The sequence below is a fragment of the Lissotriton helveticus genome, chromosome 12 (assembly GCF_964261635.1).
Source record: "Lissotriton helveticus chromosome 12, aLisHel1.1, whole genome shotgun sequence".
Lineage (NCBI taxonomy): Eukaryota > Metazoa > Chordata > Amphibia > Caudata > Salamandridae > Lissotriton > Lissotriton helveticus.
This window is the reverse complement of record NC_136073.1, coordinates 192,581,448-192,599,050: the sequence shown is the minus strand read 5'-3', so window position 1 is coordinate 192,599,050 and position 17,603 is coordinate 192,581,448. Positions and strand designations below refer to the sequence as shown.

Genomic DNA, 17,603 nt, shown 5'->3' with positions numbered 1-17,603 from the left:
CCACGATTAATTCAGGGTTTCTGGTTTCACTTTGTGGAAATCAGCCACTAAATGATTATCTATTGGTCAATTCTTTTAACTAAAATGTTAATGCTTTGTTTTTATTTCTTTGTGGTTGAAGGGTAGAGCGAGGTGGGCAGGCAGAACATGAAAGCTGGGCTCGAGGTTTCAACAAGATCTTGAGAAGAGCCAGACTTCAAGATCTAGCTTTCAGTAACGCCCCCACCCCTACCTACTGAAGTCTGTCCCACCAGATTGGCAAGTTGCACGGAGACAAAGGGAATCGCTAAACTTATTTAGATGCAAGAATAATTAGGGACTGTCTTTGAAGATTTAAGAGCATATACAAATTCTTAATATTATGGAAACTACTGTTCAATGACTACTATTCAAACTAGTAGTAAACTTAGCCAGGTCTTGCACTCGCCCTCCCTGCATCTTAAACACCTAGTATTGCTTTACTAACCGAGGTCCTGGGCGGTCTGTAAAAGAACGACCATATATTACGGAAAGGAGTGTGCGTTCCTTGAATGACATTGCCGCTTTGAGTATTGTAAGAGGCAGGAGATCAGCGTCTTACTTGCTGCGATAAATAAACACAGCATGTGTCAATATCACGGCTAATGAGAGTGCCACACTCAACATGGCGGATAGGAGTACGACACATGCATACAACATTGCATTTGATTGGCTAAAGCTTAGCAACGGCTTTGACGGTTCGTTAATGGCGGACCAGGAAGCCGCACGGTACACAGCTGATCTACTGTAGACCTTGTACACCATGAACTTGCTCTCGCTTCGCAAAGCTTGTCGGCTCTTGGGCACGTTGCCCCATCGTCGCGCCCTGACCATGGATGATCTTCTGAGCCGCTGTGTGCCTCAGCTGCCCCTCTACGAAGCTCGGGGACGGAACCCGCCACCGCCTGAACTGCAAAACCAGGAGTTCATGTCCCGTTACCGAAAGCTTGAGCCCGCCGACCGCTCCGGGCTCTTGCGCACCTTGGCGGCGAACTACGGACGGGAGCACGACAGAGTGGCCGAACTGTGCGCTGCTGTGTTGCAAGTTCAGGACCGCGGGACTGCCGCCGTGCTGCACGCTGAGGACCGCCTGCGCTATCACCTGTGTCCCCGGTACCGGCTGCTCTTCTCGCACCTCAGTGCCGCGCCCGGCGGGGTCAAGTTTTTATTGGACTTGAGGGCCGACCTGCTGCAAAACCTGGAGGCTGCAGCCGCCGAGGGAGCGGACCTCAAGGTAAGAGCAGGGGACTTCGCGAGAGCGGGTCACTGGGGCAACGGAGCTGTCTACAGCTGTAGGTGCTGCAGCGTATGCTTTCTCTCTTGCCCAATCCGGGAGCCCGCTTTGCATCCGCCCATCTTTTTCGTCTGAGGCAGCTCCGCCCCGTGCCTGAGCTCAGTCAAGAGTTGGTTGTACAATCAGAAGAGGAGCTTAAAACTTTCAGCTGTCCTGAGAAAGGCCGATTAGTTTCATGGACCTTTTTCAGTTTATGGACGTATTAGACATTAATAACTGTACAAATCTTGCACGCAATGGCATCTGCACCCTTTAGGTCCGTACCAAATAGTTGCACAGGCCACACCACTGTTGCCCCTTAGCCTGGATTCTAAAACATCAGCAGAGCCTGTTTTAACCTTCAAACCATGTCACTGTAATGCAAAAAAATGTGGGGGGGTTTTACATAACGCAAACTCGACCCAAGTATTTTACATGAGTAACAGTTAATATTACTCATGCATTTTTGGTAGGCACGAGGAGATTAAGTGATTTGTCCAGAGTCACAGGGTGTTGAACCAACCTGGAGACTCGAACCTGGTTCCTCAGCGCCAAAGTAGGCAGCTCTGGCCCTTAGGGCACATCCTGTCCCCTAATAATACCAGGGCTTTTCCAGCCCTGCCAAGTGCCACGCATCAGGGGTTAGACTAACGCATTTTAGTATGGAGGTCCGCATCACCGCACTAAAATGCGTAGTAACGCATTGTTAGCACATTGACACCACCTGCGTGGCACAACCTGGAAGTGACTGCAACTGTCGAGAGGAGTTGCATTAATAGCAGTTAATGAGTACTTTGTAAATTGTGCTGCACAGACTAGTTCTCAGTCTTTTTGTTCGTATTAGTGTTTTAGTGTTTTAATGAAATCCACTCACTGCATCCCTCATCATGGCAGTGTGTAGCCAGCTGCCTGTCTGCTAGATTGTGCTAAGCTGTCACCTGGACAATGTTGGGCAAGGGAGCGACAGAAAAGTGGTACAAAAGTGTACAGCCTACAGATTGTAGTGGTCAGCGCTCCTGCTTCCACGAGTCCACACCGGAACACATTCACACGTCATCCGCAGGCCAGGTGTGGCCTGGGGGGATAATAAAAGGAGGGCACCCGCTCGGGGGCGGTACTTCTGACACGAGTACAAGTGTGTCGCGTCGTCATTTCAAGCTGATCCCAAGTGTCTCATGATTGTGCTTTAGGTCTCACACATAGCCGTTCAGCCAGCACCACACTGGTGACGAGGGTGGGATGTGACCCTCGCTCCCCTTGGCTGCCCGCACTGCTCGACGCGGCCAAGCACTGTCATCGGCAGCTGGGTCCGCGGCTCCGCAGGCCGCTGTATTCCGCGCTGGTACACAAGCTCCTGTCCTGTGGGTGAGTGCGCCTCGCTGCTGCATGCCAAGACTCTCTGAAGGGACTTTGCTCTGTCACGCTCTTTTCAAGCCGCCCAGGAGCTCCCACGCGCTCATTGCCTGTTTCTGTTCCGGTCTCCATCTCAGGATATCAGCGCTCACTCACACATACCGACCTCCTGTTTCCCGCGTGCACGGCGCGTGGAAGCCACACCCCCTGATGCAATATAGGGGTTGTGATTAAAGGACTCTAGCGCTATCACGTGCCTCCAGCCTCCTGTTTCCCATGTGGACAGTGCGGGGAAGCCAAGCCCCCTGAAGCAAGATAAGGGGTGCAGCGGTGGGAAGGAGGTCCCTGCCCTAGCAATCTCTAAGGATTTGTGTCCCAAACTGGTGCCACGTCTCAGTTGCGTAAAAGTGCCTGACGCATAGTGCCCTGCCTACCACCAACATCGGAGACGAAGAGGGAGCCCCTGCACCAGCCCAACAAGCAGCGGCACCGGCCCATTTTCCTTTCCAGCATGCAGCCTCAGGAGTGCTACCGCCATTCAGTGAGCTGGAGTACCCTGCGACTGCGTCCCCCAGGTGGAAGATCTGGATTGAACGCCTCAATAACTATTTTGTGGCAACCCGCGAGACTGACGAAGCCATCAAACGCTCTTTGCTCCTACACTATGCTGAGGATAAGATCTTCAAGCTCTGTAAACATTTACCAAACACAGGGGGAGCGACGGCCTACACCGCGGCAGTCACCCCTCTAGACGCACATTTTGATCCCCAGCTCAACCCGGATTTTTAATGTTTTAAGCTTCGGCAAGCCCGCCAGAGGGAAAGGGAATCGATGGACACGTTTTAAGCCCGATTACGCGAACTCGTCAGCACGTGTACAGAAGATGACCAACCGAAAGAAATCAGGGCCCAACTCATCCTAGGATGCCTTTACAAGACCTTGAGAGGCCTTATCCTGTGCCAACCAAAGATCAGGCTGGAAGATATTCTGATACTAGGGAGGTCCCACGACCTGTCGGCCTCCAGAGCAAACAAAATGGACCAGGCTCTCACTAAGTCTCAAGGGCGGACGGACACAATCAAAACAGAATGGGCAGACTCACTCAGGACAAAGCCTAGAATGGAGTCTTCCCTAAAACCGAGACTTGAAGCCTCAAAACCACGATGCGGATATTGCGGCCATGAGTCACATGCTGCCAAAGACTGCCCTGCGTAGGGGAAGACCTGCACCAACTGCGGGATACCTAATCATTTTGCCATGGTGTGCCGAAGGAAGAACCATAGCCGAGACTCCAGAGGTTTCAGACCTCCGTCACAGGAGGTACGACAACTATCTGTGGCTGAGACAGCGCCACGAGAGGAGCCTTCGAGAACCAGACAAAGATACCAGGGGCCAATTGATGCATCGTCAGATGAAGACGAGGAAGATGTGATCCTGATATCCTTTGCGAGAGAACTCAAGCGCCGCCGACGGCCACGGCTTACCTGCATGATCCAGGTCGCCGGCACAGAGATAAAGGCAGTCATTGATACTGGGGTGACGGTGAATGTAATGGGCCTCCAACGGTATCGACGTCTACGACCATGCCCGCCAGTTATCCCGTCACAAACCAGAATTTACGCATTTGGAGCCAACACCCCCTTCCCTAAAAGGAAAAATACCAGTCCTGATCAAAGCGGATGACTTAAAAGTCACAGCAACTATACACGTGATCGACAGAGAAGCAGACACCCTTTTGAGCAGTCATACCGCAGAAGACCTGGGCCTAGTATCATTCGCCAGACGCGTCTAAACCCATCAGGTGGGAGAACTACTTGACCAATACCCCGAATTGTTCCAGGGGCTCGGTTGCATAAAGCGTGACCCCATCAAGTTACACATTGACAAGACAGTCACCCCAGTCGCCTTGCACCACAGGAGAGTGCCGTTCCACCCAAGACCACTGGTGGAGAAAGAACTGGAGACCCTGGAAGAACAAGGCATGATCCTAAAGGTCTCAGTACCGACACCATGGGTGTCCCCGATGGTCATCGCAGAGTAACCTAAGCAACCGGAGCAATACAACTCTGTATCGACATGAGGCTGCCCAAGAAAGCCATTAAGCAAGAGCGTCACATCACACCAACGATGGACGATATCATCGCTGATGTCAATGGGTTGAGGTGGTTTTCAAAAATCGACTCAAACGCAGGATACTACCAACTACCATTATCCGGAGAAAGCCACTACATCACCACCTTCAGCACCCACCTAGGACTGAGAAGGTACAAGTGACTAAAGTTCAGGATATCCTCTGCGGCGGAGGTGTTCCAGAACACGATACGCGAGATGCTGTCCGGCCTACCTGGCGTACTACACGTCAGCGACGATATCCTGATTCATTCAGCAACTGCAGCTGATCACCACAAGCATCTACTAAGCACACTGAAATGCCTGAGCGAACATGGGGCGATGCTTCACAGAGAAAAGTGTCCGTTCTTTCAACCATCCCTGGAATTCTTTTGGTATGTGTTCATCAAAGAAGGTATCCAGTTGGACCTGAGGAAGTCGCACGCATTCAAAAAACGCCCCCGCTCCAACAGCACCTACAGAAGTAAGAAGCTTTCTAGGGATGGCTACCTATTGTGGGAGATTCATCCCAGGCCTGGCAACCTGGGCCGAACCGCTGAGAGCCCTCACCCAGACAGATGCCAAGTGGCAGTGTGCGCCTAATGGAGGAAGAATCATTCCAAGAGATAAAGGATGCACTCCTAGAAGAAGCCACGCTTGGGTACTTCGACCCAGCCAAGAAAACCAAAGTACTTGTTGACGCCAGTCCAGTGGGACTCAGAGCAGTGCTGGCTCAGGAACAAGAACCTGGCCGGTGAGCAGCCCTATTGTTACAAGTCGCTCACCCCCACCGAGACAAGATATGCTCAAATCGAGAGAGAAGCACTCGCCATGAAGTGGGCCTGTAGCCACTTTCATCTATACTTGACCGGACAACCCTTCACAGTGGTCACCGACCACCAACCCCTCATACCCCTCATCAAAGAGTCAACACATCATCCGCCCCCCCGGATCGAACGATGGGCAGTTCAACTGCAATCCTATGAGATGGAAGTTGTGGATCGACCAGGAGCCAAAAACCCAGCAGATTTCCTGTTGAGACACCCGATCCCACAAGAGCTACACAAAGACGCAGAAGACGCTGAATAGTACGTCCACAAAGTGTCAGTAGCCACGTGCCCCCAGGAAGGTTCATGGATAAACTACCTGCGACAAGTAAATTCCTGGGCCCCGGAAGACAGAGAAAACCTCACAAATATCTGGCAAGTAAGGAACGAACTCCGCACCACCAGAGACGGAATATTACTAAGAGGGTCAAGGTTGGTCATCCTTCAAGCACTGAAACACCGAGCAACTCAACTGGCTCACGGAGGCCATCAGGGAGCGACAAAGATGAAAGCACGGATGAGGGGAAAAAGTCTGGTTCCCGGAGCTGGAAAACATGGTAGAAGATTTAGTCCGCCGGTGCCCAGCATGCCAATTGACAAGTGCCCCATAGAGGCCGACCCCTGTGATTACGGAGGAAGCATGCACCGCCCCATGGTCCAAAGTGAGCGTTGACTTTGAGAGTTTCCCCGAAGGAAAACACACATTGGTGATCGTGGATGCGTATTTGAAATTACCCCTGGTAGAGCCTATAACGTCGACCGCATTCACCCATGTGGGTCCCGCTCTAGAGAAAATATTTGCAACATTTGGGTTTCCTCAAGGGATCTGAAGCGACAACGGGCCACCGTTTTAAAGTTCAGAGTTCGCCATGTTCCTAAAACAGCGAGGAATATATCACCGCCGGGTCACGCCCCAGTGGCCACAAGCAAACGGCGGCGTTGAGAGATTCATGCGAACCCTGAACCAAGTGTTCAGCATTGCCGTGCTGGAACAGGCTGACCCAGAGAAGCGTCTTCATGAGTTCCTGCGAGAGTACAGAAGCACCCCTCATTGCACCACGCAAAGGAGCCCCTGGTCACTAATGCCACAAGGCTCGAGAAGAGACCTACTTCCCACCTGTCCCGGGTGGACGGCTCCACCCCTGGAAGCTCAGGCAACACAGAACCGGCGAGAACGGCGAAACGTGCGAGCTAGTGCTCAACGGCGGGCAGTATCTCGAACACTCCAGCCAGGCGCAACCGTCATCCTGAGGAACCACCGGCCAGGAGGAAAGTTCGGGACAACTATGAACCTGGCGCCTGGACGGTCGTGGCCAGCAATGGGTCTATGGTAACTGCAAAGAAAGGAAGTGAAGAGGTATCCAGGAACATATCATGGTTCAAGGAATTTCCTGTGGAGTCTCCTACGTGACAACGCGATAGTCACCTGAACAACATCCCAGGAGGCCCCAGGCAGAGAGTCGGGAGAGGAGACAATATAGTAGATCCAGAAATCAACACCGCGCCGCTCCCCTGTCTACCTCCGAGCAGGATACCACACGAAGACACCTACAAAGGACCTATCCCCAGAGGTATGACCTGAGGCCCAATCCTCCCTCGAACCAACGGCTACAAGACTTCGCATGCTGATGCCTCCAGAGCTGGCGCGATCCAACGATGTGAAGGTACCCCAAACTGTGAGCATGTTGCAAAGACTATTTAAATTTTTTTCAAAAGAACTGACTTGGGAAGGGATGTAGTTGTCAGCGCTCCTGCTTCCACGAGTCCACACCGGAACACACTCACATGTCATCCGCAGGCCAGGCTTGGCCTGCGGGGTTAATAAAAGGAGGGCGCCCGCATGTGTGTTGGGTCATCATTTCAAGCTGGTCCCCAAGCGTCTCATGATTGTGCTTTAGGCCTCACACATAGCCGTTCAGCCAGCACCACACAGATGACTGCAGGAACAAGTTCATAGCATCACTGCTGCCACTGCTTTTTTAATCTTAGCCGGGCCCCCCGCAATCTTAAAGTTTGAAAGGACAACAGCACTCTGAAGATGTGTCCTCTACCTGTGCTGTGTGCGTATGTGTGTGTGTTTGTATTTTGGGTCAGCTTTGCTTGTCTGGGCACGATAAGAGCAGGTACTGACTGGGTCTTTAAAGTCACACAGCACGGATCTGAAGGCAGCGTCCTGTGGCGAGTTAGCGTGCCAGCCTTTTACGCTGATGCAAGTGCCGGAAATTCCCAGCCCTCTTGCTCGCGCCGGAAGGCGGAGCGCCCTGTTAAATAAACAGGGGCGTGAGCGCTTTAGGCCGCCAACCCGAACAGTGTGTGTGTGTCCCGTTGATTGCGCTGTGCGTCTGCTAAGAAGCTTGGTTCCGGTCCAGGGAAGGCATGGCTTGGCAGTTCGGGCTGGACTGTTCCTATGAGGCACAGGGTCAGACTGATTTGCATATAGCCATGTCTGAACTGGGGTGGCAGAGTGGGCTAAAGAACGGTGATGGATCAAACCCAGATCTTTTGACTGGGTGTGAGTGTTTGATTGATTCTGATGTTCCGTCCATCACCACCCCCTTTTGTACCGCTTTGGCCGCCATAAGTGTGGCAGGGTATGCTCAGACGTGAGTCCCTTGCTCACTTTGCCACTGGATTCAAGCAAGCCGGGCTGAAGACGGCTGGAATGCCAGAAACCGGTCCTCGGAAGCTTGTTTCCGGTCCAGGGAAGGCATGGCTTGGCAGTTCGGGCTGGACTGTTCCTATGAGGCACAGGGTCAGACTGATTTGCATATAGCCATGTCTGAACTGGGGTAGCAGAGAGAGCTAAAGAACGGTGATGGATCAAACCCAGATCTTTTGACTGGGTGTGAGTGTTTGATTGATTCAGATGCTCCGTCCATCACCACCCCCTTTTGTACCGCTTTGGCCACCATAAGTGTGGCAGGGTATTCTCAGACGTGAGTCCCTTGCTCACTTTGCCACTGGATTCAAGCAAGCCGGGCTGAAGACGGCTGGAATGCCAGAAACCGGTCCTCGTAAGCTTGTTTCCGGTCCAGGGAAGGCATGGCTTGGCAGTTCGGGCTGGACTGTTCCCATGAGGCACAGGGTCAGACTGATTTGCATATAGCCATGTCTGAACTGGGGTGGCAGAGTGGGCTAAAGAACGGTGATGGATCAAACCCAGATCTTTTGACTGGGTGTGAGTGTTTGATTGATTCAGATGCTCCGTCCATCACCACCCCCTTTTGTACCGCTTTGGCCGCCATAAGTGTGGCAGGGTATGCTCAGACGTGAGTCCCTTGCTCACTTTGCCACTGGATTCAAGCAAGCCGGGCTGAAGACGGCTGGAATGCCAGAAACCGGTCCTCTGAAGCTTGTTTCCGGTCCAGGGAAGGCATGCTTGGCAGTTCGGGCTGGACTGTTCCCATGAGGCACAGGGTCAGACTGATTTGCATATAGCCATGTCTGAACTGGGGTGGCAGAGTGGGCTAAAGAACAGTGATGGATCAAACCCAGATCTTTTGACTGGGTGTGAGTGTTTGATTGATTCAGATGCTCTGTCCATCACCACCCCCTTTTGTACCGCTTTGGCCGCTATAAGTGTGGCAGGGTATGCTCAGACGTGAGTCCCTTGCTCACTTTGCCACTGGATTCAAGCAAGCCGGGCTGAAGACGGCTGGAATGCCAGAAACCGGTCCTCGGAAGCTTGTTTCCGGTCCAGGGAAGGCATGGCTTGGCAGTTCGGGCTGGACTGTTCCCATGAGGCACAGGGTCAGACTGATTTGCATATAGCCATGTCTGAACTGGGGTGGCAGAGTGGGCTAAAGAACGGTGATGGATCAAACCCAGATCTTTTGACTGGGTGTGAGTGTTTGATTGATTCAGATGCTCCGTCCATCACCACCCCCTTTTGTACCGCTTTGGCCGCCATAAGTGTGGCAGGGTATGCTCAGACGTGAGTCCCTTGCTCACTTTGCCACTGGATTCAAGCAAGCCGGGCTGAAGACGGCTGGAATGCCAGAAACCGGTCCTCTGAAGCTTGTTTCCGGTCCAGGGAAGGCATGCTTGGCAGTTCGGGCTGGACTGTTCCCATGAGGCACAGGGTCAGACTGATTTGCATATAGCCATGTCTGAACTGGGGTGGCAGAGTGGGCTAAAGAACAGTGATGGATCAAACCCAGATCTTTTGACTGGGTGTGAGTGTTTGATTGATTCAGATGCTCTGTCCATCACCACCCCCTTTTGTACCGCTTTGGCCGCTATAAGTGTGGCAGGGTATGCTCAGACGTGAGTCCCTTGCTCACTTTGCCACTGGATTCAAGCAAGCCGGGCTGAAGACGGCTGGAATGCCAGAAACCGGTCCTCGGAAGCTTGTTTCCGGTCCAGGGAAGGCATGGCTTGGCAGTTCGGGCTGTACAGTTCCCATGAGGCACAGGGTCAGACTGATTTGCATATAGCCATGTCTGATCTGGGGTGGCACAGTGGGCTAAAGAACGGTGATGGATCAAACCCAGATCTTTTGACTGGGTGTGAGTGTTTGATTGATTCAGATGCTCCGTCCATCACCACCCCCTTTTGTACCCCCTTGGGCACTATAAGAGCAGGTACTGACTGGGTCTTTAAAGTCACACAGCACGGATCTGAAAGCAGCGTCCTGTGGCGAGTTAGCGTGCCAGCCTTTTACGCTGATGCAAGTGCCGGAAATTCCCGGCCCTCTTGCTCGCGCCAGAAGGCGGTGCGTGCTGTTAAATAAACAGGGGCATGAGCGCTTTAGGCCGCCAACCCGACCAGTGTGTGTGTGTCCCATTGATTGCGCCGTGTGTCTGCTAAGCGTGCATGGCCCACCAGGCCTCGCATGTAACACGTCCCACACCATGATGGATAGCTCTCACAGCAAATTACAGAGCAGCGCACTGCAGAGAGGACCTGCATCTGTGCCAGTCTATTAGCTGAGCTGCCCCCGGAACGATCTGTGATCTCTGGACGGGACGGCAACTCATTCCAACACATTAGTGACTAAGCAGCAGAGCAGCTGTCAGCAGTGCGAGTCCACAGACGTCCCAGTAAGTCAAAGTGGGCAGTTACAAACTACAGGCGGGGCTATGATGGGCAGGGCCGGTTTTAGGTCGATACAACCGGTTCTGCTGCGCCTGGCACCAAGTTGGTGGGCCCTGTGTTTAGGAATAACTATAATGGGAAACACCTGCTATAGAGTACCTTGTGTGTCCAGCAGTTTTCAGGCAACAATAAAAATGTCAAGACAATTCATGTTCCTGTTGGAGAGAGATCAGAGTTTCATCTAGTGGTAGTTTTGACGCACCCTAAAGTAGCGCATAGGGTTCATGTACCTTCTGCAAACAACTTGCACAGTTCACAGAACTATATTTTATGTGATTAGCTGAACAGGTTACTGCTTTTGTCACAGAGCTCCTTTTGTTACTTGCAGTTCCTAAGTTACAATCCTAATATAACACAGTGACCTAAGAACTTTAATCAAAGAGCTGCATGTAAACTGCATGGTATCGGTTAGAACTCAGTATTTTCTCCCAAGCATTTCATTGTGTTAATGTTGCTAAAAGGAGTTGGTTTAGATAGAAATACATCCTTCTTAGTAAAGCTACCCTCAACCACTGTGGTACATTTTAAATCCTGAGTTTGGGCTTCTTCAGACCAAACACACTTAAAATATTTTGCCTACTACTATGATTGATGTGATTATTACACCTTGTAATCCTTAAAGGCACTAGGTTAGTGCCCTTCCACCTCAGGTGCTTTGCAGCAGTTTGAAGATCTTCTTAGAATTTCTCTCTGCTCAATTGTGTGTAATTTCTGATATTTATAAGTTTCCATGGACTTCATTGCTTGATTTTGCTCACAAGAAAGTGTCACTCTAACTGTCACACATTTGGTCGTTGAACATTACTCATAAGTACACTGAAATCATGAAAATGTCATACATAAGCAATATGAAAACTTGGCAGCTATGCTTTAAGTGAAGTGAATAAAAGTGATGGGGTCCTTAAAGCGGTGTTGTCTATGTAATTTAGGGCTTGGTGTACTCGTATAGTGAAAGGAGAGAGGATCCCTTCAAATTCAGTTGCACTATCCAGTCACACAGCACTGGTGAAAAGAGGCCCTAGTTTAAAAAGCTCATTACCAGTACTACAAGGGAAGGTTATGACGGAAGTGTACATTGTTAAGACTAAGTTTTTATGTCTAAACTGTTAAACATTGTACTTGGGTAGATTTCATGAATTGGTATTGTGTTATAAATTGTTTTATGTGTATATCCTTCCTTATGTCTACTATGAAGCGGTAGAGGTTTTTTTAAATGTATGAATTTAGCCGTTTTTTAATAATAATACTTTGTATACAAATAAATAATAAATATTATTGTTTATGATGTTTTAACTTTTTTGTTAGTTTCCCTTTATATATGGTTCTCATGGTGTAAGTATGAGTATGAAAGACATTTGAATGTTGGAGGTGTAAAAATCATGGTCTGGTCCTCATAGGATTTACCTCAAGGGATCCTCTCTCCTTTCACTGTTAAAGTGCCCTACTCCCTTGTAGATGTGAAGGGGCCCCTCTTACTGCTTATTTGTACTCATATAGTGCCACCCAACCGGTATTTTGATGCCTTTCTGAAATTTCTGTTATCATATCCAGATATATAACACAAAAATTGACATATACCCAAAATCAGCTGGGCCTATTGACATTGTGTGTGCTAGTTAGCTCTTTAATGGCAATGAGTAACAATGATTTGTTGAAAATAATTAACGTATAACGTGTTTCAATTCTGAAACTATTAGACTATGAATTAAACATTACTGATGTCTGTGTAAGAGATAGTGTTCTTCGTAGTGTCTCAATTCTTCCCGTCACACAGCTCTCATCTGCGGTCTATGTTAGACACTTAATGCCCTTTCACATCTTTCCAAAATCCTCTATATCTCCCCTGCATCTATATCCCCCCTCAGAGCACTTTTTTCACACTCTCTTGCCCTTCACCCCCACAACACGCAATGCACACACTCACCTGTCAGCACTGTATTGTCTTTTAATTTTGCCTTGTCAATATTTTGACAACTGTGTACCTCTTTCACACCCCTTTGCATAGAATCACAACTGTAACTGGCGTATGTGACCATTTCTCTGTGTGCTCTGCAGAGAGGTTAAGTGTGTGTCAGAGGTTTAATACAGATAAAAACTGTCTGTAATAGGGCATTTGTTTTGGAATTGGCATTCACTATTTTGGCTTTCTCTGAACAGTTGTATACAGATTGAACATCGTACTCAATGAGGGTTTCCAATAGATCTGTGGTTGATTGTAAATGTGAACTATATGTCACGTGTAAAGTCTATGCTATAGGGGCAACGGTGCACATAATGCTTGTTTGGAACACCTAAGGGAGCTGTTTCTGTATTGGTAGTAATGATGCCTAATCTTCTCCTGAGCTGTTTTGTACTTACTGTCAGACTTCTAATGCCATAGTAATTTGTACAGCAATACGTGGGACAACAAATCTTGTATGATGTTATCAGTGAGGTCATAAATGATGTCATAGAACTTGTCATGAGTGATGTCATGTGGGGCCCTACGCAGTTCATGGTGGGGGCGGAAGTTATAATTAGCGCTGCTAACTATAACTGGTGAAATTCTTTTTTTTTTTTTCTTCCTTCGGAATGTTAATTTTATCACTGACATATTCACCCAACTATAATGTTACTTCAACCTTTTTTTTTTTTACAGTGAATTTCTAAGTTTTTTTTTGTTTTAAAAAATCCTTTTATCACATCTAACTATACTGTTACGCTAACTTTTGTTTTTTTTGGTGAATTTCTAGTTTTTTTTTTTACGTAAAGTAATACTTAATTGCCATCTGTTGATGCAACCCTGATGCACACAACCTCCAGCCAGGCCAGACAACACCCTCCATACAGCCAACCCCTCGCTGTGCACAGCTTTTGGCTGTGCGCAATAGGGGGTTGGCCATAGAGCTTAGCCCTGGGGATCCCGTCCCACAGTGTCTTTTTTTCTTCTAAGTTAAAGGGGAGGGGGCCAAATAGCCCTCTCCCTGAGCTTTTATTAGCCCCATGGACCCTATTCCCTGGGGCCCCTTATTTAAATAATGGGGAGGAGCACCCTGTGGCCTCCCTTCCCAAGCTTCCAAGCTTAGCTAGGCTCTGGGTACCTCATAGTCAGCCTTTTAAATGTCCCCTTTGGCAGGAAGATTTTGGCCCAAGAGACCTCATCTCTCGGGGGCCAGTGTAATATTTATGGGGAGGGGGAAACGCTATCATTTTGACGGGGGCACACAGCCCCCCTCCCCAGGCCCATTCCAGACTCAGGGACCTCATCCCCAGGGCCCGGGATTAATATTAGGGGTGGGGGCACATGGACCCCCTCCCCGAGCCAGGCCGGTTTAGACTCCGGGGAGTCCAACATCTGGTCCCAGCATTAATATTAGAGGGGGGGCATGGGTCCCCCCTCCTCAGGAAGATTTGGCTCTGGTAACCCCATCCCCTGGGGCCCAGCACTGTTTTGAAGTGGGTGGGGGCATCAGTTTAAAGGTGGAGGGGGCACGTGGCGCCATTCCCTGGGCCTATTTCGACCCTAGTGACCCCATGCTGCAGGGCTTGGCACCAACTTAAAGGGAATTGGAGGCATGTGTACCCCCCCGGGACATCTTCGGCCCCGGTGACTACATCCACAGGTACCTTGTATTATTCTGAATGGGAGTACACGGCCCCCGTCCTGGCCTGATTTCTTGGCGGGAGATATAAAATTGCTCCCGTCAAGCGAGCGGAAGCAGGTTTCCCTGCCCTTGTAGGTGCGGGCAAGTAAACTGCGATGTCCTGGGGGTGAGCACCCCGGGCCATAGTCAGTAAGCCAATGCTTGGGAATGGGGTCTCCAGGCCCATTAATGGCACAGAAATGGGAGACGTGCAGCCCCCATCCTTTAAAGGAATCAACTCTGGGGGTGGGCGTCTGGTGGCCTTTTCAGGCTCGGGAAGGGCGGCCTTTCAACCTCCTCTCCATTTTAAGTATTTTTGGCCCAGTGGTGGGCTCCCTGGGGCCTTTAGAGGCTATGAGGGCGGGGGACATACATAAAAATGAATCCAAGACAAAACACCAGCACACATCATATATGGGATCTTGTATTCTCTGTGCAGTCAGCACTCTTCTTTCATTAATATTCTTGTCCGAACACTTGTTATTATTCCAAAAAAAGCCGCATTGTGTAGCCAATTCAAATTTTTATTGTTCTTAAAAGACAATGCTTCACAGCCGACGTGCGCTTCGCCCTATGCGGGCTTCCTCAAGGCTTCATCAAAAACGTAATGTGTACTACCCTTCTAAAATCACAGATTTGGCAATATACGTAGTTCTTCATTTAAGATTCACCATTCGTATAGTCAAACTTTGTCAATCATTAAAACGGTGCTGAAAATCGTCTATGGCGAGTTGATGAGCGTTGTAACTTGTACGATGGAACTTATCATGGCTCCATGATTATTGGTAACACGGAGGACAAGAACACATATATCTTTAATGATTGACAAACTCTAGATGACTGCAACACAGTGGGAGCTTATTTTTGCCACAGTCTACACTCATTGTCATGGCACTCCCTCGATGGCTGTTCTACTCAACATCCTCAAACAAATGCAAAATGAGCATGGAGCAGGTCCTGCCCTCGATTTGAAGATGAAACTCATGGGCAATTTTCCCTTTGTCTACGAAATGATTTTTTCTATTGTTAAAGGTGAAGCTGCATCTTTGGCTATACACCAGTGACTTGCTGCGGTGGCAGTAGGTGACCGCACATGTGAGTTGTCAGTTATCATTGCTACTGCATATACATCTTTAGGAAGCAATAGTTTTGCAACCAGACCTTCAGTATCACCACTTGACAAACCTGCTTCAGACAAGGATGCCAGACTAGCCCTGGGGAAATACCACGCACATCTGACATAAGGTGAAGAAGGAGGACAGGCCTCCTCCATATAAACCCCCATTGCAGAAAAAGAAAGTTGCAGTTTTAACTGCTAAATATGTAACGGACAGTGAGAACCCTCCTCCTGAACAGGAGTTGGGCGGTGACTCTCTTCAACAGCATGGCAGAAGTCACCATAGCATGCCGAACTCTCCACCATTTTCTGATAGCGAAAGCAACTGAAACATTTATCACGATTGGGTCCTTAAGACAGACTATATCACTTAGATATTCAAATTAAAGGTGATGCTAAATGCACCTATAACGCGATATTTTGGGACAACTTAACTACGTCTTATGACATACTTACGGCGGAGGTCAATTGGCCTCCACCTTTTGTTCTTGCATCCCTCCAGGACGAGTATGTGATTCTACCTTCATTTATGCACCTTGTTCCAGATGAAGTCAAACAGCTTATGCTTCTAAATGGGCCCTTGCATTGGCCCCTGCACTTTATCGTACCCACACTGGTTGGGATAAGGATTCCCCTTTCCATGTCATTCTTATAAGGTCCACACCTCAAGTACAACCACAGTATCCTGTGAAATGGAATGCTAAAGCACCCGTTAAGGAATTTCTTTCCCAACTGGAGTACCAGGAAGTAATTGAACTCTGTATATCTCAAATGAATAATCCTCTTTTTCCTGTTCTGAAACCTGATCATTCCTATTACATTCTTAGAGTATAGACATTTGAATAATCATACACACACATCTGCGGTGCAAAATACACACAGGACGGCTGTCATCAATAACGTCTGTAAAAAAACAAAAAAACACTTTGGATATTTCCAATGGTTTTTCAGTCACAATTTTGCTCCTGAAACCCTGTGACTGGTCCGCCTTTAGCGCCCTAGCCTTGCAAATGCTCTATGCTCGACTACCTAGCCCAGAGGTTTTTGCAACACAAATTGTGTCAATTCTTCAGGAGATTGACCCTGCTGCCTTGTCCTATGTGGATGATGTCTACCTCACGGACGATTATTTAAACTCCCACTTGGCAAGAGTGGATCGCATAATATTGGAGTTTGCTGAGCTTGGCGAGAAGTTCAAGTTTTAAAAATCTAACATAGCTTTTCTCATTGTCCTTTTCTTAGGATATGATCTTACCAATGAGGGGAAGAGTCTTTACAGAATTGCAACCTCAAAACTCATTTAAAAAATTGCAGTTCCTGCTGGCATTTTTTAATTTTGGCAGAACGTACATACCTGATTATGCACAACGCATGAAACCCCTATATGCATTAATTGATACTGATTTTTCCATTTTATCTTGGACATCAGAGAACAGAAACACTCAGATCTTTACAATCTGATTCACTTGAAACACAACACTTGCATACCCATGTTAATACCACGAACCACGTCATCTGAGTTTTAGCAGGTGTGTTTAGATTTACATATGCCACCTTTAATCAGGGTGAAACAGTTCCTATAGCATACTGATTGCATTTATGTTCGGCTGCAGAAATGCGTTTTGCTTCTACTGAAAAATGCTGACTGATGTGCAGATGGCCATCCTTAAAGATCGGCCCCTTGCACAAGGGAAATGCATTGTTGTTACTCCCGTGCCAGCCATTGAGACTGTCACAAAAGCTGGTTTTCCTAATCCTAAAATGTAAATTGAGATGAAAACAAATGATTTTTCAAATGAGAAAATAATATGTTTGTACATGTTGCAATAAGAGAAAAGAAATTAAATGAAAGAAAAAGAATTTAAATAAAAAATAAACAAATGTAAAAAAGTAAAAATATTGTGACGTGTTTTTGTCCTGCAAACTAGAGGTTATACCTTGAGATAAAATTTTAAAGGTCACGAAGGAGTTTTGTTGATTATTGTATTTATTTCGTAATCCTAAAACCCTTTATCCTCTGGATTCAATGGGCTACGTCCTTAACAGCCATAGATATAGACTTTGTCTTTGGCCCTTCTTAGCAAACACAGGAATATCTACAGTATGAGCATGTCTATCCTTTGCCCTCTACTGTTCTGACTCTTGATCAGTATACACATGTTTTTTACACTGACAGTTCAGCCCAG

General features: G+C 48.4%; 1 protein-coding gene across 1 annotated transcript in view; it reads left to right on the top strand.

Moving 5' to 3' along the window:
• Window positions 1-689: 689 nt before the first annotated feature.
• Window positions 690-17,603, top strand: part of MLYCD (malonyl-CoA decarboxylase) — a 478,937-nt gene continuing 462,023 nt past the window's right edge. The window contains exon 1 of the mRNA XM_078668472.1: window positions 690-1,252. Within this exon, the coding sequence (XP_078524598.1) occupies window positions 782-1,252 (471 nt within the window). The 5' untranslated portion in view covers window positions 690-781. The remainder of the gene's footprint in view (window positions 1,253-17,603) is intronic.